The 26669-nt window shown below is 32.4% G+C and overlaps 3 protein-coding genes and 1 long non-coding RNA gene across 4 annotated transcripts; 3 read left to right on the top strand and 1 right to left on the bottom strand.

Annotated features, from left to right (window-relative positions):
• The first annotated feature begins 1827 nt into the window (after positions 1–1827).
• On the top strand, positions 1828–5820 carry LOC120157589 (respiratory burst oxidase homolog protein D-like). Its single transcript, XM_039168679.1, has 11 exons — positions 1828–2611; positions 2705–2864; positions 2964–3012; positions 3143–3256; positions 3337–3762; positions 3846–4229; positions 4330–4425; positions 4535–4650; positions 4755–4919; positions 5020–5552; positions 5648–5820. The coding sequence occupies exons 1-11, from the start codon at positions 1966–1968 to the stop codon at positions 5755–5757; spliced, it is 2799 nt and encodes a 932-aa protein (XP_039024610.1). The 5' UTR covers positions 1828–1965; the 3' UTR covers positions 5758–5820.
• A 10448-nt stretch (positions 5821–16268) lies between these two features.
• LOC120157541 (protein LIKE COV 1-like) lies at positions 16269–18098 on the top strand. The gene is made up of 7 exons (XM_039168645.1): positions 16269–16321; positions 16352–16475; positions 16820–16872; positions 17012–17121; positions 17282–17449; positions 17527–17751; positions 17832–18098. The coding sequence occupies exons 1-7, from the start codon at positions 16305–16307 to the stop codon at positions 17951–17953; spliced, it is 819 nt and encodes a 272-aa protein (XP_039024576.1). The 5' UTR covers positions 16269–16304; the 3' UTR covers positions 17954–18098.
• A 1576-nt stretch (positions 18099–19674) lies between these two features.
• LOC120157588 lies at positions 19675–22468 on the bottom strand. The gene is made up of 4 exons (XR_005519151.1): positions 22226–22468; positions 20314–20451; positions 20127–20204; positions 19675–20041 (listed from the first exon to the last, which is right to left on the bottom strand). It is a non-coding gene; the product is annotated as an uncharacterized LOC120157588 (long non-coding RNA).
• A 1974-nt stretch (positions 22469–24442) lies between these two features.
• On the top strand, positions 24443–26541 carry LOC120157506 (outer envelope pore protein 24B, chloroplastic-like). Its single transcript, XM_039168606.1, has 3 exons — positions 24443–24700; positions 24818–25159; positions 26284–26541. Exons 1-3 carry the CDS (start codon positions 24512–24514, stop codon positions 26362–26364), a joined length of 612 nt encoding a protein of 203 aa, XP_039024537.1. The 5' UTR covers positions 24443–24511; the 3' UTR covers positions 26365–26541.
• Positions 26542–26669: the final 128 nt, after the last annotated feature.

Consider the following 26669-nt stretch of genomic DNA (forward strand, 5'->3'; position numbering starts at 1 on the left):
TGTCAATTAATAAAATTGATATTATAACAAATTTAACGCTTAATTTTTATATTTTATTTTAATTTAGTCATAATTCTTAAAAAAATAGCCATCAATATTCTGTCGATTTAATTTATGATCTTTTATATTTTATTCTCATGGTTCCAATTTCCTTTCAGTGAAAATTCTCCATTCCCTTATTCTGTTGATAGCCGTAGAGTCACCGTGATTATCAGCTCGTTGATATCTTAGCGATGAACGGCTTCAATATTTTAGTGTCCGACGGTGATTATGAAAATGAGCTTTTCAACTCTATTAGGAATCTGTTATTCCGTTTGCTTGCTTTTGTTGGGGTCATTGTTTCGGTAGCAACGACAACTCATTTGTCGATAGTGATCATTCGATGCTGCGGTTCCAATAACTCTTCGTCGTCTAAATTGCATTCATTACTCAAAATTTAAGTTGTTCATCGTCAAATTTTCGTTTTGTGCTATTGGTTATAATCCTAAATTAGTACTAGTTTCGATATGTGATTTACTAGTGCCGTCTTCTATGAATTAATGATGTTTTATTATGGTTGATTTTAGTCTACGAGAAAATGAGTCATGTGGTAAAAGACTCTCATAGTATATCAACGGAAGTTACTACCACAAGGACGTGGGCTGTAAATGAATTGAATGAACACGAATGAGGATATGTTCATGTTCATTCGTTTAATTTTAATCGAATAAACTAACGAACACGAACAACTAAACGAACGAAATTTCTAGTTCGTGTTCGTTCATTAAGAAATTCAACTTGTTCGTTTTCGTTCATATTTATTTAAATAATAAACAAACACAAACAAATGAACGTAAATGAACACAAACAAACAAAAGTAAACGAAAGTACATAAAATTAATTGGTTTATATTTGAGAAGAGCTTTTTCTTTTCAAATAATTTTAGGATTTATATATTTTTTAATTGATTTAATTACTTTTTATTTGAGTTTAAAATTAATTGAGTTTAAAAATATTAATGGACTTAAAATTAATTGAGTTTAAATATATTAATCGGTTTAAGGTAAAAATTTATTAAGTATTTATATTTTAAACAAATATGGAGAACATAAACACATATAAACAAACGAACACAAATCTTCGAACATAAACGAATGAATTATCGAACGTTCACAAACATAAATTAACGAATGAGTCTTTTGTTCGAGTTCGTTCATTTAATTAAACAAACATAAAATCTTGTTAATATTCATTCATTTAATAAACAAACAAACATAAATAAATTTCTCACCGAACAGTTCACATACCGTTTGCTAAACGTTTGGTTCGTTTAGATGGCGAAGGATGTTAATAATATATTTTGGTGTGAAGGTTGAATGGTACGAAAGTTGATGGAAAGAAAAAAATATTATTATAAAAATTAAATTGAAATAAAGTTTTAAATATTAAATCTTATTTTTTTAGAATTAATATAATATTAAAAAAAAATAAAACTGTAAGGTTAAAATCATTATCATGTCATATTTATTAATTATCACACTAACTTCAAAACTTTTAAAGAAAAAGGACTAATATTGTATTATTTTTTAAACTTAGATGACCTTTCTAATTTTTCAGGGTTGGGATGTAAAAAATGACATATAACTGAGGACTATTTACGATTGTACCCATTAAATACATATGAGTTGTCTTTGATCGTCTGTTTTGACCGACGCCATGAAAGCTTGCTTCCTGTAGGTTTCTCATTTCCCTTACTGCTGTTAGCTATAAATATATATCTTCCATGCAATTTAAAAACAAAAACATTGAAGAGATGAAATGGTTGTCTGAAAACCTTTAGATAAGTCTTCATATCTTTCTTACAGACAAACGTTTTGTTTCAATTTTTTTATTAGTTAATTCACATTAAAGGAACCAGTTTTCAATCCTTATTTTACAAAGTCAAAGTTGTTTTCTAAATCGTAACGAATAAGAAGAAGGGGGAAAATGAGGAGCGATGATGGGAGAGGAGCTTTTTCAGAGAACAATTCCGACACGGAAAGCATAGCAAGTGACAGGGCGGCGTTTAGTGGACCTTTGGTTTTAGGCGGCGGCGGCAGCGCTGTATCTAAAAAAAGAGCTTCGAAAAAGAGTGCTAGATTCAACCTTCAACCGGAAATAGCCATGGCCAAGACTAACTCAGAGGGAAGCGCTGCTGGTTTCGCCGGCGCAGCTGACAATGACGACGGTTACGTCGAAATCACCCTTGATATCCGAGACGATTCCGTGGCGGTTCACAGTGTTCAAGGCGCCGGGGGTGCAAGCGAAGACCCAGAGTTGGCTTTGTTAGCTAAGAAAACACTGGAGAACAAGTCGGCTTCGTTCCGTTCATATTTGTTGAGGAACACGTCGAATCAAATTAAACAAGTTTCTCAGGAACTGAAACAAGTCCTTTCGAGAAGACCATCTAACGCCGGGCGGAGATTCGATAGGAACAAATCGGCGGCAGCTCATGCCTTGAAAGGACTCAAGTTTATCACCACCAAAACAGGGGCCTCCGGAAATGGATGGTCTGCCGTCGAGAAGCGATTCAATGATTTGACCGCCTCTACAAATGGCATTCTTCACCAGTCCCAATTCGCCGAATGCATCGGTATGTACTTTATGATCAAAAGAACAAAAAAAATAGAAACATTTATGCAAAAATATCACAAAATTTCATCTTCTTTTTCAAATTCAACTACAGGAATGAACCAGTCTAAAGAATTCGCCATTGAGCTGTTTCAAGCGCTTGCTCGGAGACATAATGTAAGCGGTGACTCAGTCAACAAAACACAACTCAAACAATTTTGGGATCAGATGTCTGATGAAAGCTTTGACTCTAGACTCCAAACTTTCTTTGACATGTAAATTTTTCTCACTGTTCCACAAATTTCTCCCTCAAAATCTGATGAACTGAAAGAAAAATCTGGTTTATTTACTAAGTCTAAGCTCTAATTATGCAGGGTTGACAAAGATTCTGATGGAAGAATCACTGAAGAAGAAGTCAGGGAGGTAGGAATCAACATTTAACTAACTTGAAATGACAACATTTTTTTTACATTTACGTAACTTTTAACATGTTTTTATGAACTTTTTCCATTATATTCTAAGTTCTAACAATATGAATTATTTTACACTGCAGATTATCAGTCTCAGTGCTTCTGCAAATAAACTTTCAACAATTCAGAAACAAGCTGAAGAATATGCAGCTTTGATCATGGAAGAACTTGATCCAGATAATGCTGGGTACATCATGGTAAATCGACACTCCCAAAAGTCAAATCTTTTTCCTGTTCCATTCTGCCTTAGTTGCCTAATTTTACTTTTTCTTAACAGATTTACAACCTGGAAACTCTCTTATTACAAGCTCCGAATCAATCAGTTAGGATCGGGGATAGTCGGATTCTGAGTCAAATGTTGAGTCAGAAACTGAAGCCAACTCAAGAGAACAACCCTTTAAAAAGGTTGTATCAGCGAGCTAAGTACTTCATATTGGATAACTGGCAAAGGATCTGGGTTATGATGTTGTGGCTCGGCATTTGTGGGGGCTTATTTGCATATAAGTTCGTGCAGTATCGGAACAAGGCCGCTTTCGATGTCATGGGATACTGTGTTTGCGTTGCTAAAGGAGGTGCAGAGACTCTTAAATTCAATATGGCCTTGATTTTATTACCAGTGTGTCGAAACACCATAACTTGGCTTCGAAACAAGACTAAATTGGGCGTTGTTGTTCCTTTTGATGACAACTTGAACTTCCACAAGGTAAGCCATACTACTAACAATCAAAACTCTCGTAGAACTCAACATTAGTAAAGTTTTGTGATGTAATATATACATACTCGTAGGTTATTGCGGTTGGGATCACGGTTGGGGTGATCCTACATGGAGGCGCGCATTTGACCTGCGATTTCCCACGGTTACTTCATGCCACCGAAGAAGAATATGAGCCAATGGAACCTTACTTTGGGGATCAACCTACAAGCTACTGGTGGTTTGTGAGGGGAGTGGAAGGTGTAACAGGCATTATAATGGTGGTTCTAATGGCCATTGCCTTCACACTAGCTACTCCTTGGTTCAGGCGCAACAAACTGAACCTTCCCAAGTTTCTTAAGAAGCTCACCGGATTTAATGCTTTCTGGTATTCCCATCACCTTTTCGTTATCGTCTACGCTCTCCTCATCGTTCATGGTTATTATCTCTACCTCACTAAGACATGGCATCAAAAAACAGTAAGCACCGTCCTTGGTTTTATTTTTGTTCGATCTCTTCATTCATCACAAATATCATAGTTCAATTTCATTAACTCGATTTCCATACCTTAAATTACAGACGTGGATGTATGTAGCAGTTCCTGTTGTTCTTTACGCCTGCGAAAGGTTAACTCGAGCATTTAGATCTAGTATCAAGGCAGTTAAAATTCTCAAGGTATATCATGTGCATAGCTTACATTTCACTCAATATTGCAGTTGGAGCATTGATATTTCTTTTAAACAAATTCTGACATGTTTTCTTCTTTCTTTACCAATTATTGTAGGTTGCTGTATATCCTGGAAATGTATTGTCATTGCACATGTCAAAGCCCCAAGGATTCAAATATAAAAGTGGGCAATACATGTTTGTGAATTGCTCTGCTGTCTCCCAATTTGAATGGTTAGTACATTTTGATCTTAGGTTACTCGGACAAAGAGCATAGGTAGCTTCAATTCTGCATCATTTGATATTATTTAAGCTGATCCAACCATTGGCAATTGCAGGCATCCATTCTCCATAACTTCAGCACCCGGAGACGACTACATCAGTGTTCACATTCGAACTCTGGGTGATTGGACAAGGCAGCTCAAAACCGTTTTCTCTGAGGTTTGTCAGCCTCCACCTGCTGGAAAGAGTGGACTGCTCCGGGCAGAAGGAGCCAACACTAGGTAAAATCTCCACATCTTAAAAGGTTTCAATTGGGTGCAAGCTAGTTAGGTGAATGATTAATGTTAAACCGAAAAATAACGTGTATGAATCGGTGTACAGCTTTCCGAAGATTTTGATAGATGGTCCATACGGAGCTCCGGCACAGGACTACAAGAAATATGATGTGGTCCTCCTGGTGGGGCTCGGAATCGGAGCCACCCCAATGATCAGCATTGTCAAGGACATCATCAACAACATGCAGATGGAAGAGGGTTCATATCCAGGATCTAGTTTAGAGAATGGGAATTACAATCCTAAAAACAAGAACATCAACAGCAAAGGGTTCAAAACACAGAAAGCCTACTTTTACTGGGTCACAAGGGAGCAGGGCTCGTTCGAGTGGTTCAGAGGGATAATGAACGAAGTAGCCGAAATGGATGAGAAACGGGTGATAGAGCTCCACAACTATTGCACCAGCGTATACGAAGAAGGAGACGCTCGATCGGCCCTCATAACCATGCTTCAGTCGCTTCACCACGCCAAGAATGGCGTCGACGTCGTGTCGGGGACTCGAGTCAAATCACACTTCGCCAAGCCAAACTGGCGTCAAGTTTACAAAAAGATTGCCTTACACCATCCTGGCGCAAGAATTGGTCGGTATTTCTCACCCTTTTCACAAACCTTGTTTTTCGTCCATCAGCCATTGTTGATTAACTAATATTATCACGGTCGTACTCAATGAATGCAGGAGTTTTCTACTGTGGGGCACCCGCACTGACCAAGGAGTTGAGGCAATTAGCGTCGGATTTTTCACACAAAACCTCAACAAAGTTCGAATTCCATAAAGAGAACTTTTAACAATTATTCCATTACATTTTTCAGATACATCTCTAATTCATTAGTTTCAACTGGATATATCTTTCCATTTCAAAAATTCTTCCGAATACGTACATGCGTATTGATTTAGTTTAATAGACTTGTTTAGTACTATGAAAACTGTAATAAATTTTTCTGTATTATTGTTTCATGTAATGCAAGTCTTTTTCCAATACTTAATTTAATTGCAAGAAAATTAAAAATATATTGAGGCCTATACAAATACCAAATGATCAATTATACTATCAATCTAAAATTTAAGATAAGATATTTTATAATAAGGATTTCTCATTAAATACAAAAAATAAATGTTTGACTTAGTTGTGTGCGAACTAATAATTCATCAACGGCATTTTCCGTTGTCTGCCACCTAAAAGGACGGGACAATCCATATTTGCTTCCAGCTCAGAATCATTTCAGACATTTATTTTTATTCAATTGAATAAAATATATTTTTTCTGTTCCAAGGGAGGCTTGAGACTATGCTATGTATAATAAATTGAGAAAATATAAATTTGATGGGAAGATAGAAATGCAGGTGGCATAATTCCACGGCATTATATAGGTGGCGACACATTCTTTTGTTTCTTCTTCACGTGCACCAAAGTCAAAAGCTAGTCCCCACAAACCCATTATAACTTTAATAATAATCATAGATATAATATGATTAAAAGATAATGTATGATATAACTATCAACATGTTACAAAATGTTAAATCCCGAGTTTTGCCAAATATTAAACGTGAAATGCTGTTTATACGAAAAATAGCACGTGCCTGTGTATGGCCCCTTTAAGAGTGGCCTGCATTTCCAGTTTCACTCATTTTTCGTTCATCACATTTCCACTATTTTGTGCAGTACAAATGTAGAATATTAAACCTTGTCCCTAGTGAGTTTCTAGAATCATATAAAAAAATAACACATATTGTTGAGCGTATAACATTGAAAAGAAAAAAAAAACAAAAACCAAACTCCCAACTAATTTGTTATTTGTTAATTGAAACAGTTTACATTAGAAATTATGAACATTCTGACTGTTTTCAGAGTGCATGTCAATTCGTAGGTAAAACGCGTTTCAGATATCGCCATCAATCTAGAACGAGCTGTTTCAATATTTTGACCATCCGTTTCTTATACACATTAGAATTATTCTCTTCTTGCATTTGTCAACGCCGTGATGCCTTTGCATGTTGCATGCATGCAATTGGGTAGGTGATAATGACCCGCCTGTATTTTGGTCTGAGGTTAAAAATATTATCATATATCATTTATTTATTTTATATTTTTAAAACATCATATATGTCGTGAACCTTAGGCAGAGATGAATCGAAGGGACGGGTGGGACCAATATGATCATCCTGCATATGAAAGACACTTGAGGAGGTCACAGCAGCTGTAAACTTAAACATTATTTACAAGCTGATCTTGACAACGTAAATCTCTAGAACGCGGAAGTTAAATATCAGGAGTCTTTTGCAACTCTTCCTGTCCATATGCTGATCTTGACAACGTAAATCTCTTCCGAAAATGGTCACATTTCTAATATTACTCCGTATACTATTCCATACATTATGTATTTAACTCTATATTCTAATTTGATCAAATTTAATCATTATACTTTTCAAATCTTAAAATATTAAGTCTTGATGCAAATAATCAATGACGATGTAACTAAATTACAAATACCTAAAATAATCAAATACATAATATAAATTATGTCTATAACTTCCTCATAGTATAGAGACTAATAATAAATTTTGAATAAACATATTCAAGTAGCATTAGTTTATTACACTTTCAATTCAAGGTCAAATTGTTAAATTCAAAAAGTAATAAAAATACTAAATCAAAGCACAAACATGAAATCTACAAGTTAAGTATAATGCAAAAACATGAAATCTACAAGTTAAGCATAATGCAAAAACTAATTGACCATTAATTTATATAACCTTTTTTTACGCTAATTCTACTTTATTTATATAAACTTAAAACATACGAAACTTTACAATTCTTCTGCATGCTTTTCTTTCTTTCTTTGAAATATATTAACTAAAGTATTGAAATTGTTCAAAAGATATAATTTTAAAAAGATATTAATTTAAGCATTAAAATTCATCTGAAGGATATACAATTGAGTCTCCTTTGACAACTTTTAATAAAGTTTTACCGACTCCAGTTATGAATCTAAAAAGTTTATATCCATTAAAGGTTAAGGATAGGCACGTATACATCTTAAAATTTGAATTTTATTCGATTAATCATTTATATTATTGATAGTACTCACCCTAAAATCTGAATTTTTTCGATTAGTGATCTATTTCATTAATGGTTCCCATCTTAAAAACTTTATTTATGCTTACTTCATTCAAAAATTTTATATCGTTAACGATATCTGCTCACCCTAAAAAATATTTCTGGATTTTCACTGAATGTCTCATGTTACTAAATTAATGTTATTTAATGTTATAATGATTAAAAACATCATAAATCAATAATATAAGTGATTAAAATATTATTTTTTTTAAATTAATTACAAAAGGTGAACGCTTATAAAATAAAAACAATCATTTAATTTTCCCAAAAAAATACATATTATAAAAAAACTTTATTATAAAACACCCTTGAAGAATATTATCTATTCACTTTAGGTACCTATTTTTTAAAGGGTAAACTACACATTTAGTACATAAATTATCACTTTTATTCTATTTTAGTACCTAAACTTTCAATTTTTTCAAAACCGTACCTAAAGTTTACTTTTTGTTTCATTTTAGTACCCGTCGTTAAAAATTTAGATACTAAAATGAAAAAAAGTTAACAAAGGGTACTAAAATGAAATAAAAACTAAACTTTAGGTATGATTTTGTAAAAATTAAAAGTTCATGTACTAAAACATATCAAAAGTGAAACATTAGGTACTAAATGAGTAGTTTACCCTTTTTCCACTGTTATGACTTCTACTCCCATCCATTTTTTTCCATCAAAGTTGATGAAATGGCACTTGGAGGAAAGATCACGTGACAAACACTAATATTATCGCATGATAGTTAAAAAAAAGCTAAATATTTTTAAAACCAATAAGAATTTCATTTGATAATTTTTAAAATTATATATTCAATTTTTTTATTTTAAATAAAAATATAAAAAATTAAAAAAAATATTTTTGTAAAAAATATAAATTCTAATGTTTTTATTTATATCATTTAATTTTTTTTATATATATCAATTTCCCTATTCGATAACATTACGTGATCAAAGATAAAAAGAGGAGCAAGCGGCGCCAACCTCGTTGTTGGACGCCAAATGTATGTATTCCTTATTTTTCCTTTATTTTCTCATTTGGTATGTTAGTTTTTCGTTTGTTTTTAATAACTACATATTTATGGCATGTTTTTCTCTATTTATTTTACATGTTTTTGCACTTATAGTTCGTTTGGTCGTCCTGTTAATTTTTTTTTTAGATTTGATCTTGACACGACTGATCAAAATGTCGTTTATTTGTTATCATGTTGATATTTTCTACTTTGGACCCCTAGATTAGATTTGAATGTGATTTGTGTTCGTAGATAATTTTCTCACGACGTTTAGCTTTGATTTGCATTTTTCGGTATTTTTTCAATTGTTTGATCCCCTATTGTGGTTTATTTGGTGATACAGTAATATTTGTTCGTATATATCTTTTGTTCAAGTTGCTTTAGATGAGTTTTTTATCTTTTTTTTGTATGATCTCAGATAGTAATTTTCTTGGGTTGATAGTTAATAATGTTTTTAATTTATGATTATGGTTAGGATAAACTATGCGTTTAGTGCCTAAAGTTTCACTTTGGTACGTTTTAGTAGCCAAACTTTCAATTTTTACAAAAACATATCTAACGTTTAGTTTTTTGTTTCATTTTAGTATCTCGCTGTTAAAAACTTAACGAAAGAGCTGACATGTAACACTCGTAGCCCGTATACGTCTAGAAATATGAGCTAAAGATGTCACATTAACTTAACAAACGTTCATTGAATATAAATGCTTAAAATTTTATTTCTATTTAAAACAATTATTTTCCAACTTTAAAATCCTTTACTTAATCGTATAAAATCATAAAATCATATTTAATCATTGAAAGTGAATCCAATTTTTAGGCTTGTTTCCTAAACTATATAAAACTGCCTAAACTCTATTTCGTTTTAAAAACCATTTAAAACATAATATATATATATATATATATAGTTCATTCATAAATATGTGTTGAACTATGTTTTGATATAACAATTTATGGCAAAATGTTTTTGGACTTGAATTAAATTTTTTTTCAAAGTTTTCAAAAATAATTCAAAGTCCATTTAACTTGGAATTGAGCACAAAATGTTTTTATGTACAAGAAGTACCGATATTGTTCTTACAGTATCGATACCTCATGAACAATACCGATATTGTTTATATGATACCGATACCATAGGTAAGGGAAGTATCGATACTCACTAGGTAGTATCGATACTACCAGCATTGCTCAAATTCCAGAATGAAAAATGGTACTAATACCCAAAGGGGTACCGATACTACTTTACATAGTAGTATTGATACAGTCAGGCCCAACAACTAGTAACGACTAGTTTATTTAAAAATAACAAAGGTAGTACAAATACTCCCTATAGGAGTATCGATACCCTCTGTACTGAGCAGTTTTATTTTGTAGAGAAAAACATTCCCAACGGCTCCAAATCACTCCCAACGGCTAGAAACGGCAACAAACTCATTCCAACATATAAATACAAGCTCAAGACACTTGAACAAGGGTTAGAACACCTATCCAAGCAATCAAACACAAGAGAAGAGTTTTTCATTCCTATTTTACTTTCTCTTGTAAATATTTTGTTCTTATGAGCTTTATTTTGTAAACACCCTACCTTTTAGAGGTTTTATTTGTTTACATCTTTTTCCTTGTAAAAGGGGTTTTGGTTCTAGTTGAGCCTTTGAAAATCTAGGTAGTCTTGTAAAAGTTATCTCTTTATCCTTGAAAAAAAATAACAAATTAGTGAATTTGTTAGAAAATCATTAGTGAGGAGCTAAAGTAGTGGAGGTAGCTTAGTTGAGAAGTCGAACCACTATAAATCATTATGCCAAAATTGTATATCTTTTCTTTCTCCTTACTCCCTAAACAATTTTTTCCAATTCACCCATTGTGCAATTTTCGGTTGATCAAATTGAGCTTTGAAAATCCCAACAATATGTTATTAACTAACTAGTCAAAATAAAACAATCATAATTTACTATTACATACCATTTAATTCAAATCCAACTAAACAAATTGATAACATAAATATACATGCCACTACTAATCAAAAGTAACATTAAAGATGTCTTACTGATACTGATAATGTAGACAATCTCCAAAAAGATGCTCGGGAGGCTCCTCACTGCTCGTCCTTATCTCTAACATAACCTACGTATGAAAATCATCACGCATGAAAATCATCACGCACTAAGTATAACTTAGTGAGGCAGTAATAAGCTAAGGTGATATAAAACATAAAAATATTATAAATATGATAAAACGTTAAAATAATTTAAATGAAACGTTAAACTTTCAAATCGACTTATTCAAACCAATTTCTTCATTTTAACCTGAAAATCAACTTGTTTCATATTTATATAAAAATCATGATAAATAATAACAGATAACGTAAATATATCAAATTGTTGCTAACTTAATATGTTCATAACTTTCGTATTTCGTTTTCATAGCCCAAAGTATATTTAAGAGAATACAAGTTACGTGATTAAAACATAAGGTGCACAATAGGCACATCATGGTGCCAATCATAACATATCATAAGATGCACTCCAAGTGCAAATCGTAACATATGCACCAACAGTGTTAATCATGATGTACACGAATGTATCATAACTTGACTTGAAAGTACTTAACTTAATAGCATGTCAAATGTACCAACGACTCTCAATGCAACATACAGTGGTATTTAGATCATATTATAGTTATTTTTAATTCATCATCGTAAAAGCATAAATTTGGACAGTTCATACCCTAAATCATTCTTAAAACATTTATATAAACATTATGGAAATAATCCATAATTAAAGTGAAAAATATACTTTAAAAATAATATGAAGTTGACTAATCACAAGTCATCCTTGTTCAAAATAATGAAATAAATAAACTACACTCACCTTAGTCTCACTATCGAATCTTTATATACGACACTCCTAATCACTTGTTGTGTTATTTCCTTTTGGATCGTTTGAATCGCTAGATTTTTCGTGATCTAACAACACCACATATTAACACAAGGTATTCAAACTATATGTTAGTATCGTACTAACATAAGCTAACTTTAAGAACATAAAGATCGGTAAAATAAAATCGATAATAACTATAATAACTAAATCATTTTTCTACCATACTTCAAACTTCCCAAAATGATTATTTATTTCCATCAATATTTACTTTTTGTCACTAATCCTTCAACTTTTATTAACTTCATAATCAAATCATTAATTACGAATTGTTCTAGAATTCACCTTAACTTTTTCATTAAATTCATATTGATCCTTCACCGTTATGATCATTGCTTATTAATAACTGAATTTTCCAGCACCTTAATAAAATATCCAAATCAATACTCCAACATTCAAAAACTTGAAATTTCATCCTAAACTTTCGAATTCAACCTCCTAACTTGATAAACTTGGAATTTGATCCCAACTCAATATTTAAACTAAAAAAATTCAGCTTACTAATAAAATTTCCACCATTGCAATAATCTACCCAAATGATACTTCTACATTTAACAACTTGTAATCATGTCCCTATAATATTGAGACCTTTCGAAATCCACCCTCAACTTTACTAAAATTTGCAATTTGGTTGCAATCAACTTTTTAGCTTAAAATTCCAACATTTCAATGTTAAAAATTAACATTAAACACCCCAAATATCAAATTATTTCAATAATGTTCTACAATTCTCAAAACTTGTAAACTGGGCCTTTTCTATATCAAGCTTCCAAATTGATCTCCAAATCAAATGAAACGCTTCTAATATCAATTTTAGATCATAGGAAAATTTTCAACATTTTCCCCTATTTTTCCTTGTATGGGCAAATGCTTCATATTACCTAGGGTAGACTTTTTGTTCAATTTCAAGCATGAATTCATTTTCCTTACATTAAATACATGCTATTCATCATAACAACAAATTAAATCCAAATCCATCAATTCTTCATAAACCCTAAATTGGTCAAACCTAAATAAACAATTATAAATAATTTCAATTGTCATACATGCCTTAGAATTAATATCCAACTTCAAAAACATAATAAAGTTTCATCAAATCTTCAAAATCCATAAACCCTTCATAAATCCTAATCACCAAATCTCAACATTCAAGCATGTTTAACATGTATTTCTTATACCAAAGGTTAGAGAATTTGATGGAGAACATTTTTCTATAACAACTTGCTACAAAATCTTTCTAAAATAGCTCAAAAATGAAAAAGAATTTTTTTTCTTACCTTGTATGGGTTTGCGGCGGCAGCTGATGAAAGAAGATGTCTTGATTTTTCTAGTAATTTTCTTAATACACATGGCATTTAAGCTAATTAAATTGAATATAAAATTCAATTTATGAGAAATCCCTAATTTGCCATTAATGAATCTTGAAAATTACCAAATGTCATTGCATTATCTTCCATTAAAATATTCCTTAGTCAAAGATGAATCAACTTGGCTTTACTTTCTATTTTGGCCATGAAATTTTTGAAAATTTCATTTTAGTCACTAAAATTCCATTGTTCGGCCAAAACTAAAAAATTATACTAATATGTACTAAATTTATCTGATCTAAAATATGAATCTAAAATTCCATTGTTCGGTCAAAGATATTGAATTTTATCGCTTTTAACACAAATCACGTACCAAAAATCTGATTACCACGAAAATCATTGTTTTAGGCCAAATTGTTCATTTACGGGATAAAATATATAAATTTTCAAAATTATATATTTGGTTCCTAATTTTTTTCAAAGTTTATACTTTAGCCACCAAACTTTCAAAACTTATATTTTAGTCACTAGATAAAATTTGGAATATTACATGACGTGGCATGCTGTGATAATTTTTTAATAATTTTAAAATTTTCACGTCGACAATCAAATTTTATTTTTATTCAACCAATAGGTGTATCCACTCTATGAAATAAAATTGATACAATTATTGCTTAGTGTGGGAATTGAACCCGCGCCCTCCTAGAGAAAAGGAAAATGTTTAGCCACAGGCAAAAGATGGTAAGTATTACTTATTCACCACAAAAGATATTTAATTTTACTATATTACCATCACAAAACAAGATATTTTAATTAAAACTAGGACTCAAACTTAGGACTTCTCCCTAAGAAAAATCAGTGTTCAACCATTAAGCTAGTATATGAAATTGGTCATATATATCATTAGTTTTATATTTAATTTATATAATTGTTTAATTAAAGAATAAATAATTTAAAAAATATAAAACATTTTTAGTATAAACTAGATAAAATATTAAATCATTAAAATAAACACTATTTTTGAACTTTATAAATCCTTTATTAATTTAATATTAATTAAATAAAAATAATTTAATTGGAGGAAAAAACATATATGAAAGGATAATTTTATGATAAATACAAAAAGGAAGTTGAAAAAAGTGTGCAGGGAAATTTAATAAACGCAAAGAAGTTTCTTTATTAAATTACTTACTTTAGAAATTGGATTGTATAATGTCAACCATTGAACTGGTCAACCACGTCATAACTAAATCGTTCCAGGTCAACTCAGATAAATTTGGGTCAAAGTTGATAAGATTTTCCAAGGCCATAATCAATTCTGAAAACTCCTCGATTTATAATGTCAATTGAAATATGAAAATTAAAGGTACAAGCACGAATAAAGTGATTTCCGTGGTAAATGAATTATTGTTATTCTTGAAGATTCGAGTTTGAGCACTATAGATGTTATGTATGTGAGCATTCAATGCTGAAAGGTTAAGAGTTATCTTTGAACAAATAATGTCTTCTACTTACCTTAGATTATTAAAAAAATTAAGATACAAACCATCACCGCTTCCAAAAATATCTAATCTAGTTGTTTTTCATTCTTTCCTCATCATGTCCTACGTTTGATATCTATTTTAATTTTTTTCACTTTTTAAATATATGATACATCCGTAAAAATATGAAAACATATTTCCAAAACATAAGAAATATTATGTTGAAAAGGTTTATAATTGAAGTTACTGGACTGGACAACCGCAAGCGTAGTGAATGATTTACATAGGCCCAGCAAATTATTGTGAAATGGAATTTTGTTGAATCTATCCAATAACAATATTTGTATTAGAATTGAGCCTTATTTGCCTCATGAGCTCATCACTGTGTTCTATTTGCTTTTCTCTTTCTAATTTCGGCTCCTTGTTCTTCCATGGTGTGCAGAGACTAAATGCATGATTTTATGTTAGGAGATGAACTTAAACTTAAAGAGGATTAACTAAAATTTCAAGAGGAACGAACTAAAATACTGAGACAAAACAGATTTTCAATAAGAAATACATAAAAAAATTAAAATATATAGAATTTTAAATTTTCAGAAGATCATTACCCCCACCGTCTCCCTCGATCCATCCTGATGGTGTATATCCATGCAAATCATTATCATCTCAAGAAAGCTCCAATTATCGAAAGATAAACCATATTAATAGGTTATTAACTGAATTCCTCTTAATATTTCATTTGAGTAAATTGGAATCAATCATGATATTGGTGCTTTCAAACAAGACCTTCGTATAATATTCTGTCACAAAATCATGTTTTCTGAGTTGAACGAAAACACTTCATGCAAACATGTTTTGATCATTGTCTGGTTCTGTATGGATAAACATACGTGTTTCACTAACAACAACCTCAAAATTTATCCTATTATGCCTAGTTGATATATATATATATATATATATATATATATATATATATATATATTTGTTCCTTTGAGGATCCTTTGACATGTGATAATCGCATAGGGGTTTTAATCTATACAAAAATGAAATTCTTTAAACACTGTATTTTTTATATATAAGATTCAACCTTCAAATCTTACTTAAAAGATATCAATAATGATAACCACATGAACTCAATTGAATCGCTTATACAACAATAATTTATTCCAAGGTAATATATGTTCATAATTTTTTTTAATCATTAACAACATGCGTACCTTTACAGAAATAGTTGCTCAAACTTAAGACCTTAAGGGATAATAAAATATTTTATTTGTAACTACATGAAATCTTATTATTGGTTGATATTCTAGAGGAACTTTAAGAATAAAATAAAATAATTATAAAATAATTTATTTGTAAGTTATTCATTTAAGTTATAGTTGTATCTATTTTGAGGATAACATATTATCTAGTAATCTTAACCACCTGGGTCCAATAGTTTGATGAAAGATAGAGGCAAAGAAGGAAGGAGGGAAAAGGGCCAAAAAGGAAGAGAATGGGAACGAGAGAGAGGGAGAGGGAGAGGGAGAGGGAGAGGGAGAGGGAGAGGGAGAGGGAGAGAGAGGGAGATCTGGAGCTGCTAATCCCTGTAGCATCAATCTGTGAAGATGAAGCCTCCGAATCCTCCACCCCTCCCGCTATTCCCACCGCCTCCCACGGCCGGGAGGTGCCTAATTTCTTCTTTCTTTTTGCGTTTTCATTCTCATTTTGGGTTTCTATAGGGACATGCATGGGCAATGACTCGAGATGAAAATTTATTTTATATTATCCATTATGGAAGGTTACATGAGAGGATGCCACGGGTTAGGAGCTTTAGGGTCTCAATCCTATCATTTTACGAAAAATACAGACAGCGTTGTTTGAACCGTCGGTTAGGTTTGAAATTTGAAAAGAAAATATTGACAACGTTTTATCCTCTGGTGATTTATCACGTTTAAGATGAGAGTAAAAAATTCATACAGCTTCTTGTTTGTGACTATAGTTTTGGTTTTGTTTTGCATTTTGTCATAGGCCTTTTTAAAAGTCATCCGCAGCTGGGTTTGGAAAAAGTTTATGACAGGATGGTAAGTCCCTTTCATCTTCAAGCTTTTCTTCAACCTGAATATTTAACCTGAAAATGATCAGAATCGTCAAGAGTAAAACTAACCGAGATAGTTCGGATTGTCATTGTGATGAAATGATATATATATTACTTCTTTGCAGTGTCATACTTTTTCCACTAGGCATTACATTCTATGTTTCTTGGGGTTTAATTCACCTCGTTGATGGTTTCTTCTCCCCAGTATTCGATCATCTAGGAATCAATATTTTTGGTAAGCTGAATTTACATTCCTTTAATTTCTAGGATCATGCTTTAGCTTTTTCTAAAACATAACCTACAATCAATATTCATCATCTAAATGAATCCGGAGAAGCATTTCCATTCAAATTATACACGTACTGCTTCGAATGATTTGACAAAACACGATGCAGGTCTGGGATTTGCTACATCCATCGCATTCATCGTTTTAGTAGGCATTTTCATGTCGTCATGGTTAGGAGCTTCAGTTCTTACTCTCAGCGAATTGTTCATTAAGAAGATGCCTCTCGTGAGTTATATTTACAGTGCCTCAAAGCAAATAAGTACGGCGATTTCACCAGGTAAGTCTTCAGTCTTCCCGTACATTGAACGTTTATTGTCTGCGGTCCCCAAACTAACTCCAAAACCGATTTCACAGATCAGAATTCTAATGCTTTCAAAGAAGTGGCGATCATTCGGCATCCTGGTAAGGGGCAATACATGTTCGGTTTCATTACTTCTACAGTTGTTCTTCAGAAGGGTGTATGTGCAGAAGAACTCTGCTGTGTTTATGTCCCTACAAACCATCTGTATCTCGGTGATATCTTTCTCATTAGTTCAAGGGATATTTTGAGGCCTAATTTATCCGTTCGAGAAGGGATCGGTACGAAACTCAAACTCGAAACTTGAACACAAAACGAAGACCGAGTCTTCCCATTATCATTCAACTTTTTTTTGTTGCAGAAATTGTGATCTCCGGGGGTATGTCTGTGCCTAAACTATTCACCACAGTTGATGCGTCAGGCATTTCAACAAGAACAATCAACTTTGAAGGATCGATAAGAGAATGGAAGAATAATAATTAAAGCTCAATTCCTGTCCGTTATTTTATACATGCTGGATGAACCCTAGACAGTTCATTTAAGAAATCAATCTTTTGAGAACGAAAGGAAAGGAATTCTGATCTCTTGCAGGCAACGGAAATCCGAAGCGATTACGAAACCATATACCACGAAGACATTATATTCTTTATATACATATAAGGGTGAATAAAACTCGAGTCGAGTAGAAAAATCGAAAAAAAAATCAATTTTGAGTTATTCGAGTCAACTCGAATTATAAATTCGGTTTTTTAGTTCGAGTCGAGTTGAAATTTTGAAATTTTGAGTTACTCGAAAATTAAAAAAATTTGAATAAATATTTTGATAGTTTTACGATTTAGTCCTTAATTTCATTATTCCTTCGATTTCTCCATCATTTTAAGTTCACTTTTACCAAATTTTAACTACATGCTCATAAACCATCATAGAATAAATATGTATTTTTAATTCCACTTTTTGATGATAAATTATTTATTTTTCAATTTAGTCCTTAATTTTTCATAAGTTCCTTATTTCTTCAATTTATCCTTTATTTTAAGTCATTTTTACCAAATTTGAACTACATACTCATATACCACAATAAAATACCTATGTAACTTCATTTCCTCTTTTTGATAATATTTTTTATTTTTCAATTGAATCCCTCAATTTTTCATAATTTTCTTATTTCTTCAATTCATCCTTTATTTTATGTCCATTTTTACCAAATTTGAACCACATGCTCATATACCAAAATAGAATACCTATGAAACTTCAATTCCTCTTTTTGACAATTTTTTTTATTTTTTAATTAAGTCCCTCAATTTTTCATAATTTCCTTATTTCTTCAATTCATCCTTTATTTTAAGTATGTTTTCACCAAATTTGAACCACATGCTCATATACTACAATATAATATTATGTAACTTCAATTTCTACCTTTTTTTTTACTAAAAATGCACTCTCTTTTTTACTTAGTCCCTTAACTTTGCATTTTACTCAATTTTATCTTTTAACTACAATTCTTTTATACTCTCATCAATATTTTCCACTCAAAATATTTTCTTTGAAATATAATATTATGATTATATTTATATATTAAATAATATTATAATGTGAAAAGAATATATATATAGTCGAAAGATTGAAACAAATCCTTGACATCATACTATAAATAATTATAATAAAATTGGTATAGAAACTCGAATAACTCGACTCAAATTTCTTAAACTCGACTCGAGAAAATTTCAAGTTCAAATTATAAAATATAACTCGAATAACTCGTAATGTTTTTACTCGATTCGACCAAATGCTCACCCCTAGATATATATATATATATAAATGGAATAATGGATGGTGGGTCTTAATACTGTTCAAATTAGAGTTTCTTTCCTTTTTGTTCTTGGGTTATAACTTAACTCTGTTGATAAAACTTCATTAGTTGTATTCGTTAAATTATATAAGATGTTGTGAATAAAAAATAAGAACTCTTATCAAACAAAATATAACATGTATTTTTAATATTTTTATTATTAATAAATATTAAATAATAGTGTTCTTCAAAAATACTTTTATTAGAAAATATTTGAATTTAACGAGGAAGCACGAATCAAGTAATCTCGGAAACAAAGCACGGAACTAGTTTTACTATATCCTTATTGAGCCATGTCAAGCCAAAAACAGTTGATTTTGCTTTTGGGTAAAATACCCAAACTCACTGTCCCTATGTTCTTAATGCTAACTGTTTATTTATTTCTTTTAAAAAATATATGTTTATTTATTCTACTTATAATTAGAAAGTAGAATACGTACTGTAAGAAACTATTATGTTTATGGAGGTGGAGTTTGGGATTGATCGTGAGCACCGTTTTGTATTGGTGTTGAAGATGAATTGGGAGTTAGGGTTCGATCGTGAGGGTATTTGGGATTAGGGATTAGTTGTGATTAGGGGGTAATCTGATTATATTGAATTGTATGTGTCTAAACTACGCTGGGTCACTTAGTAGGCTTAGTTGGGTCGGACTATTATGATGGAATGGGCTCAAGTTGCAGTAAGCCCAGTATGATATGTTTGATGGCTGTTGTTATTTGTGCCTGCATTGTGAGTATATAAAATGAGAAGTGTGTAACCAAGAATGTATAGGACAACTTGAAAAGATATAGAACTCTCGAATCTTACCTTCATTCTCTTCTGTAATCTCTCTTCTCTGCAAGTCATTACAATTGGTATCAAGAGCCAGTCACAGATCCAACAAATCTGGGAAAGTTAAAGAAAATGAAACAAAAAGATGGTGACAATAACTAATCAAGCACTACTTCCATCCAAGATCAGTCTTCTAAAAAACATGAAAAGGAAGAAGAGCTACCTTCTTGGTGTAAGAAAGAAAAGAATTCGTTGGACCAAAGATTCTCGATCTTAGAAGAAAGAACCGAGGAAGCAAATGGGCACGTACAGAGGGTTTTGAAGCTGTTAACTAAGGCAGCGGAGGGAACTGAAGTTATGCCTGCTAGCAGCCAACAAAAACATAAGAGTAAGATTGATGGAAAATAAGCCAACAGGTAACAATCTTGAACAAAAATGAAAGGTATTCCTTCAACCCTCAAGAACCTGGTATATTAGCTTCAAGATCACAATCAGTAAGTACTTCTGTTTTACATGAAACTTCTTTGCACCCACCCACCACACCCCAAAAAATGCCAAAATGTACCATAAAGAATACTTGAGGTAATAAAGAAGGATCTTCAATGGAATATGAGCACCAGAATATGCATGTTCCTAAGCCTAGGATTGAATTGCCTATGTTTGATGGGACTAATCCTAGAAGTTGGGTTAGGAAATGTCAAAGATATTTCTCTATATTAGTTGTTCCTGAATATCAAAAACTTGAGATTGCTTCTATGTATCTAATTGGACAAGCTGAAGTTTGGTTTGATGGATATTTGATGCAAAAAACTAGAATTACATGGCAAGAATTTGTGGCAGATTTATGTCATCGGTTCTGTGATATGAACTACACTGATATAATTTATGAATTTAACAAGTTAGTCCAGAAATATACAGTGGCAGAGTATCAAGCACAATTTGAGCAATTAAAACCATTTATGTTACAACATCTCATTTGGGAGAAAGTTATTTTGACTCCAGTTTCATTAGTGGACTAAAAGAGGAACTTAAACACAAGGTGAGGGTTCATGAACCACAACAATTACAGGAAGCTGTTAGAAAGACAAAACTTTATGAGTTGGCATTGGAGGTTGACAGCAGGAGTCCAGCAGCATACAATCCCATGACACAAAAATCATCTAATCTGCCAGTTCAAGCATTGCAAAGAACTCCAACAACAGTGAACACTGCTAGACAAAATTTGATGGATTATAGGAGATCAAACAATTTATGTTTCAAATGCAGGGGGAAATTTGGACCAGCTCACCATTGTAAACAGCAACAGTTAATTATGATGGAGGAAACAGAGGCATTTCAAAATGTACAGCAGTCAGAATTGATGCAAGATGAAGACCAAGAAGAAGACAACTTGGAAATCTCAATTAATACGCTGAATGGAAACACAGGCCATAATGCTCTCAGAATTAATGGCACAATACGATGCAGACCTTTGAGCATACTAGTAGATAGTGGAAGCACTCACAGTTTTATTACACCAAATTGAGCTAAAGATGGAGTGGAACTAGTTAATACTCAACCATTGGTTATTACTGTAGCTAGTGGAGAAAAATTACACAGCACAGCTAAGAGCAAAAATTTGGAGTGGAAGATGCAAGGGCACAATTTTCAACATGATTTCCGGGTTTTGAAGATGGGAGGCAGTGATATGGTATTATGAGTGGATTGGCTAAAGTGATATAGCCCATTATGCATGGATTTCAACGCAATGAAACTGACATTTACAAAAGATGACAAAGAAATTACATTGCAAGGAAGACACATGAATTCTGCTGTCAGAACGATTTCGAGGGCAAAATTACAGAAATTAGCAGCTAAAGACTCAGAGTTAATGGGAGAAATGTATTATTTAAGTGTTGAAGAGGAACACAACTGTGAATTACCTACTGTCATACAGCACTTGCTACAGCAATACTCTAAAATTTTTAAAAAGCCTAATGGTTTTCCTCCAATTCGAAATCATGACCATACTATCACATTACATCCTAATACCCAGCCTGTTAATATGCGGCCATACAGATTCCTTTATCAACAAAAATAGAAGTGATAGAACACGTGAGTCTATTAAAGAAACGAATCGATCCAAATGACATTACCTCTTTGCATCCTTCCGACATTGGAGACAACGGCCACCTGCGAGTGTACCCAGCGGGTGTCTCACTGTTTTGGATAAGCGGATTATAAAACGGAACAACCAGGCGGTGACCAAACTTTGATACAGTGGGCGAGCCTTGGAGACAAGGCTCGAGTGCAGCGGGGGGGGGGGGTTATGGAGGTGGAGTTTGGGATTGATCGTGAGCAGCGTTTTGGATTGGTATTGAAGATGAATTGGGAGTTAGGGTTCGATCGTGAGGGTATATGGGATTAGTTGTGATTTGGGGTTAGTATGATATATTGAATTGTATAATATTGTTTGTTTTTCATATGTAAAAGGTCTGTAGTCTACGTATCATATCTGCAGTCATCTGCAACAATAAAAGAGGTGAATTAAAAATCTACAGTCTGCAAGAAGAAGACTGTTTATTTTTTAACATCTGCAGACTACTAAAATAAACTGAAATATAAATAAACTGATTTTTTAAACTTAAAAGAGTTTTGTAATACTGAAATTTAAATAATTTTAGTTTTATAATACTAAAATTTAAATAATTCATACAACTACAATAATAATTTTTTTTTTAGAAAAACAAACATCCCCTTATTAATTCTATTATAAGTCTCACATAATCACATGTATTATTAGTTTTATAAGCTTTATAGAATAAAATTTATAAATGATCATTAAATTATATGATTTTTTTAAATATGTAATTATGTAATACTTTTAATTTTTTTTAAATATATATTCATAATTTATTTTTATAATTATATGGTATTTTTAGAAAATGTTTTTTAATTTATCAAATTATTTTATGATTATTTTTTATTTAATTGTGATTATATTTTAAAATTTTAAAAACATAATTTATAATTTTTTATATTTTAAAATCTTAATTATCAAACAATGAAATCATTTTTTATTAAGCAATGTGGTTTAAATACTTACATTTTGTATAAAAAGTTTAAATATAATTTAAAAATAACAAATCCAAAAAAAAATATTATATTTAAACTTAAATAAAAATAATTAAAATAAATATAAAATTTTAATAATATATGAAATAATTTATATGATATAAAATTAAATATCTATAATATAATATTAAAAAATTAATATTTAATTTATTTAAAAAATTAATATTAAAATTAATATCTATAATATAATATTAAAAAATTAATATTTAATTTATTTAAAAAATTAATATTAAAATTAAAATTAAATATAATATAAAATTAAATATAAAACCTCTTTGAAGAGGTTAGAAGACGTCTGCAGACATAAGACTACGTCTGCGCCGCGCAGGCTACGTGCAGACGTTAAATGAGTTTCTGTCTTCTAAAAAATAAATGGTCTGCGAAGCTCAATGTCTGCTCGTGGTCTGCGCGGCGCAGACATAAGAGCTTTGTAGACCTTACACAGTAAAAACAAACACTACCTATGTGTCTAAACGACTTTGAGTCACTTAGTAGGGTTAGTTGGGTCGGACTATTATGATGGAATGGGCTCAAGTTGCAGTAAGCCCAGTATGCTATATTTGATGGGCTGCTGTTATTTATGCCTGCATTGTGAGTGTATAAAATGAGAAGTGTGTAACCAAGAATGCATCCGACAACTTGAAAAGAAATAAAACTCTGGAATCTTACCTTCATTCTATTCTGTAATCTCTCTCTTCTCTGCAAGTCATTACAGAAACCTCAAAACCCCCATGCTATTACCAATATTTATGCTTCCCTCAGACCACTGCCTTTTCAAACAAAGCCTAAAAAGAAACCCAAAACTCTCAAGTGAAAACATAAACTCATTTATTAATTGAAGTATGTTATTTTTATCTAAATGTTAACTCAAGACCTAATGTGGACAAAAGAAATTCAGGCACTAATATAAAAAACTAAAGGATTAATATGAGAAAGTAAACAAATTCAGGGACTAAATAAAGCTTTATCTCATTTTTCTATTTAACCTGCCTGGTCCCCCTCCCCCGGGGGGGCCCCGGGCTTCACTTTTGTGTACAGAAACTGTGCCGACCTGTAAGTTGGCTAATGGGAGGTGGAAAAAAAGATGTGTTTGCATGACGGGCTTTTGGCCCATGCGTCCATGAGCATTCAATATTCCTTCATCGGCGACGAAGCCCACCGGAAAACCCAAGAAAGACTGGATCTGCTTTGCGGTATAATTCCCGGTGAAAATAAATAACTAAATAAATAAATAAGTGAAGATCTCGATTTTTCCGCCAACCTCGTCCTGTTGTGTCCGATCCTTGCTAGTTGCATCTTCCGAGGAAATGAATGCATCTTTGGAAAGAAGCTACACAAATTGCAAGACCACTGCCGCCGATTCTCCCGCCGTCAACGCCGGCGAAATCAAAGTACGCCCCTCCATGACTGACGCCAGGATCGTCAACGGTCCCAGCTTGGCTGGTTTGACTTTTGCAGTTAAAAAACCCGGCTTCTACCGTTACGTCCCCAAAAAGGCAAGCTTTACTTGAAAAGATCTCTTCCTTTAACAACTCTTTTGAATAAATCATTGACTTAGTTAACTAATCGAACTTTCTCGCATTCTTTCATTGCGGTGGGATTGTGGGTTTCAGTTAAGGAACACATTTAGGCTTGCGAAGAAACCATTTGAGCTAAGTTACGGTCGCAAGAGAGGGGACAAACGGACAGTATACGACGGGGCAGTGGTGTTCGATTCCGGTAGCAAGGTGTCGGCTTCTTACGTGCTCGGTACGAGGAACTGTAAGCTCAAGTATAGTTACTTGCATGGAGGTGTTACAACATTGGAGCCTTGCTATGATTTGGGGAGGAATGCGTGGGATTTTGCAATTTCCAGGAGATTATACGACAATGTCTTTAAGGCGACTTATCAGATATGGAGCAAGAATTTGGCTTTGGAGTGGTTGAGAAATCGTGTGTTTAATGGGACTTTTAAGGTAACTAAAACTAACTTAAATCACTATTTCTTTCATCTTTTTTATTGAATTTTTTGGGCACTATGGTCTTCAAGTCTACAATTTAAGTCTAGATCGTAGGAAATACTGCGTTTTCCCCCATTTTATTACAATGTAGCGAGAGGTTCTTTTTCAGTAAAGAATATGGTGGAAGTGAACTATTCATGTCACATGAGGATGAACTGTATGCTATTCAGACTTAGGTCTGTGTTAAACCCTGTCTGGTTCGGATATGTTTGATTTTCCTTTCCAACATTTCTATGTATACTTGGAATCTTAGAGGATCACATGGTGATATCCATCTTCTGATGTGTGCTGGACATGTATACTTAAAGAAAAATGAAGTCAGAGCAACATAGGTTCTAGATGAGAGCAACAATGAAAACTGAAGTAATGTGAAGACTAGGAAGTGTGACATTTTATGTAAGAGACAACACGGCTGCCTGTTTTGGTTCCAAGGAAGACAATTAGATGGCTGATGTTTCATTACATCCCGCGATCTCTAGAAACTTGATCAGTTTTCTAGTGTTTGAGAAGGATGTAGAGTGTTGTCCCTGCAACAACTCACTGCTGGAATGCTGCTTCAGATGTTAAGAGCTTGAAGCAAAGCTAGGCAGCCTATGCTTTCAATGGCTTGATCGTTTTGCTCACGTCTTTTTGGAATTCACTTTTCGTTTCTATGTGCTTAAGGCAAGGATTCTACTTAACGACCGAGTCATTTCGAGTACTTAAAAATGACACTCCCTCTCATTACTTCCAACTGATTAACAATTATATCAAAGGTGAAGCTAGGTCATGTTGCTTTTATGTAAGCGGAACTAGTGATTTGTTGAGAGGCCTGCCAGTGCGGATGCAATCTTTATACGGAATCACTTCAATAACTAAGTTTCTCGGACCAAGGAGATAGCAACGACCCTGTGCACTCTGCTGTAAAGACTGGATGTATTGTAGAGAGGAACATCATTTTTTTGTGATTTATGAGAAGATCCCTTGTGGTTTCTTTCTTGAAATGATGACGACTTAGTTAGCGATATAACAACTTATCATAAATTACTTTTAATACTCGTCTGAGATTATTTCTAACCATGATCGTATTTGCATTCCAGATTTCAGCATCCGTCAACCTGGCAGAAAAATCTAAGGACCCGAAATTTATCGCCGAGACTACTTGGGAGCTGGAAACATGATTTGTTGTAATCTTGTGTACTTGCATGTTTGAATCGTATAAAATTTGGAGAAACGGCTTACCATCCTTAAGCTGCTCCAATATTACAATCTCAATGGACAGTGACTGTAACAAACTTGTACCACTAGTTTATCAGATTTCAGGTCCCAATTTCAGCAAGTTGTCAGTATTTGTTAAACTCTGTTTGCCCATTTGTGATCAGAAAAAGCTGTCATCAAACCAGGAGAGAGATGCAAAGAAAGATTCTTTATCTATAGAAGCAATTTGGTTTTGTCTAGTGAAACTGAAGCTTGAAGCAGGTTAGTT

Source organism: Hibiscus syriacus, unplaced genomic scaffold (assembly GCF_006381635.1).
Source record: "Hibiscus syriacus cultivar Baekdansim isolate YM2019G1 unplaced genomic scaffold, ASM638163v2 tig00111273_pilon, whole genome shotgun sequence".
NCBI lineage: Eukaryota > Viridiplantae > Streptophyta > Magnoliopsida > Malvales > Malvaceae > Hibiscus > Hibiscus syriacus.

What these genes read in the sequence shown, in the direction of transcription:
- LOC120157541 (XM_039168645.1), top strand. An exon ending in TCTAGGAATCAATATTTTTG is followed by an intron (nt 17,122 to 17,281) that starts GTAAGCTGAATT and finishes AACACGATGCAG; the next exon opens with GTCTGGGATTTGCTACATCC. An exon ending in ATCCGTTCGAGAAGGGATCG is followed by an intron (nt 17,752 to 17,831) that starts GTACGAAACTCA and finishes TTTTTGTTGCAG; the next exon opens with AAATTGTGATCTCCGGGGGT.
- LOC120157589 (XM_039168679.1), top strand. Translation starts at nt 1,966, where the DNA reads ATGAGGAGCGATGATGGGAGAGGAGCTTTTTCAGAGAACAATTCCGAC. An exon ending in CCAATTCGCCGAATGCATCG is followed by an intron (nt 2,612 to 2,704) that starts GTATGTACTTTA and finishes ATTCAACTACAG; the next exon opens with GAATGAACCAGTCTAAAGAA. An exon ending in AGGCAGTTAAAATTCTCAAG is followed by an intron (nt 4,426 to 4,534) that starts GTATATCATGTG and finishes CAATTATTGTAG; the next exon opens with GTTGCTGTATATCCTGGAAA.
- LOC120157506 (XM_039168606.1), top strand. Translation starts at nt 24,512, where the DNA reads ATGAATGCATCTTTGGAAAGAAGCTACACAAATTGCAAGACCACTGCC. An exon ending in ACCGTTACGTCCCCAAAAAG is followed by an intron (nt 24,701 to 24,817) that starts GCAAGCTTTACT and finishes TGTGGGTTTCAG; the next exon opens with TTAAGGAACACATTTAGGCT. An exon ending in TGTTTAATGGGACTTTTAAG is followed by an intron (nt 25,160 to 26,283) that starts GTAACTAAAACT and finishes TTTGCATTCCAG; the next exon opens with ATTTCAGCATCCGTCAACCT.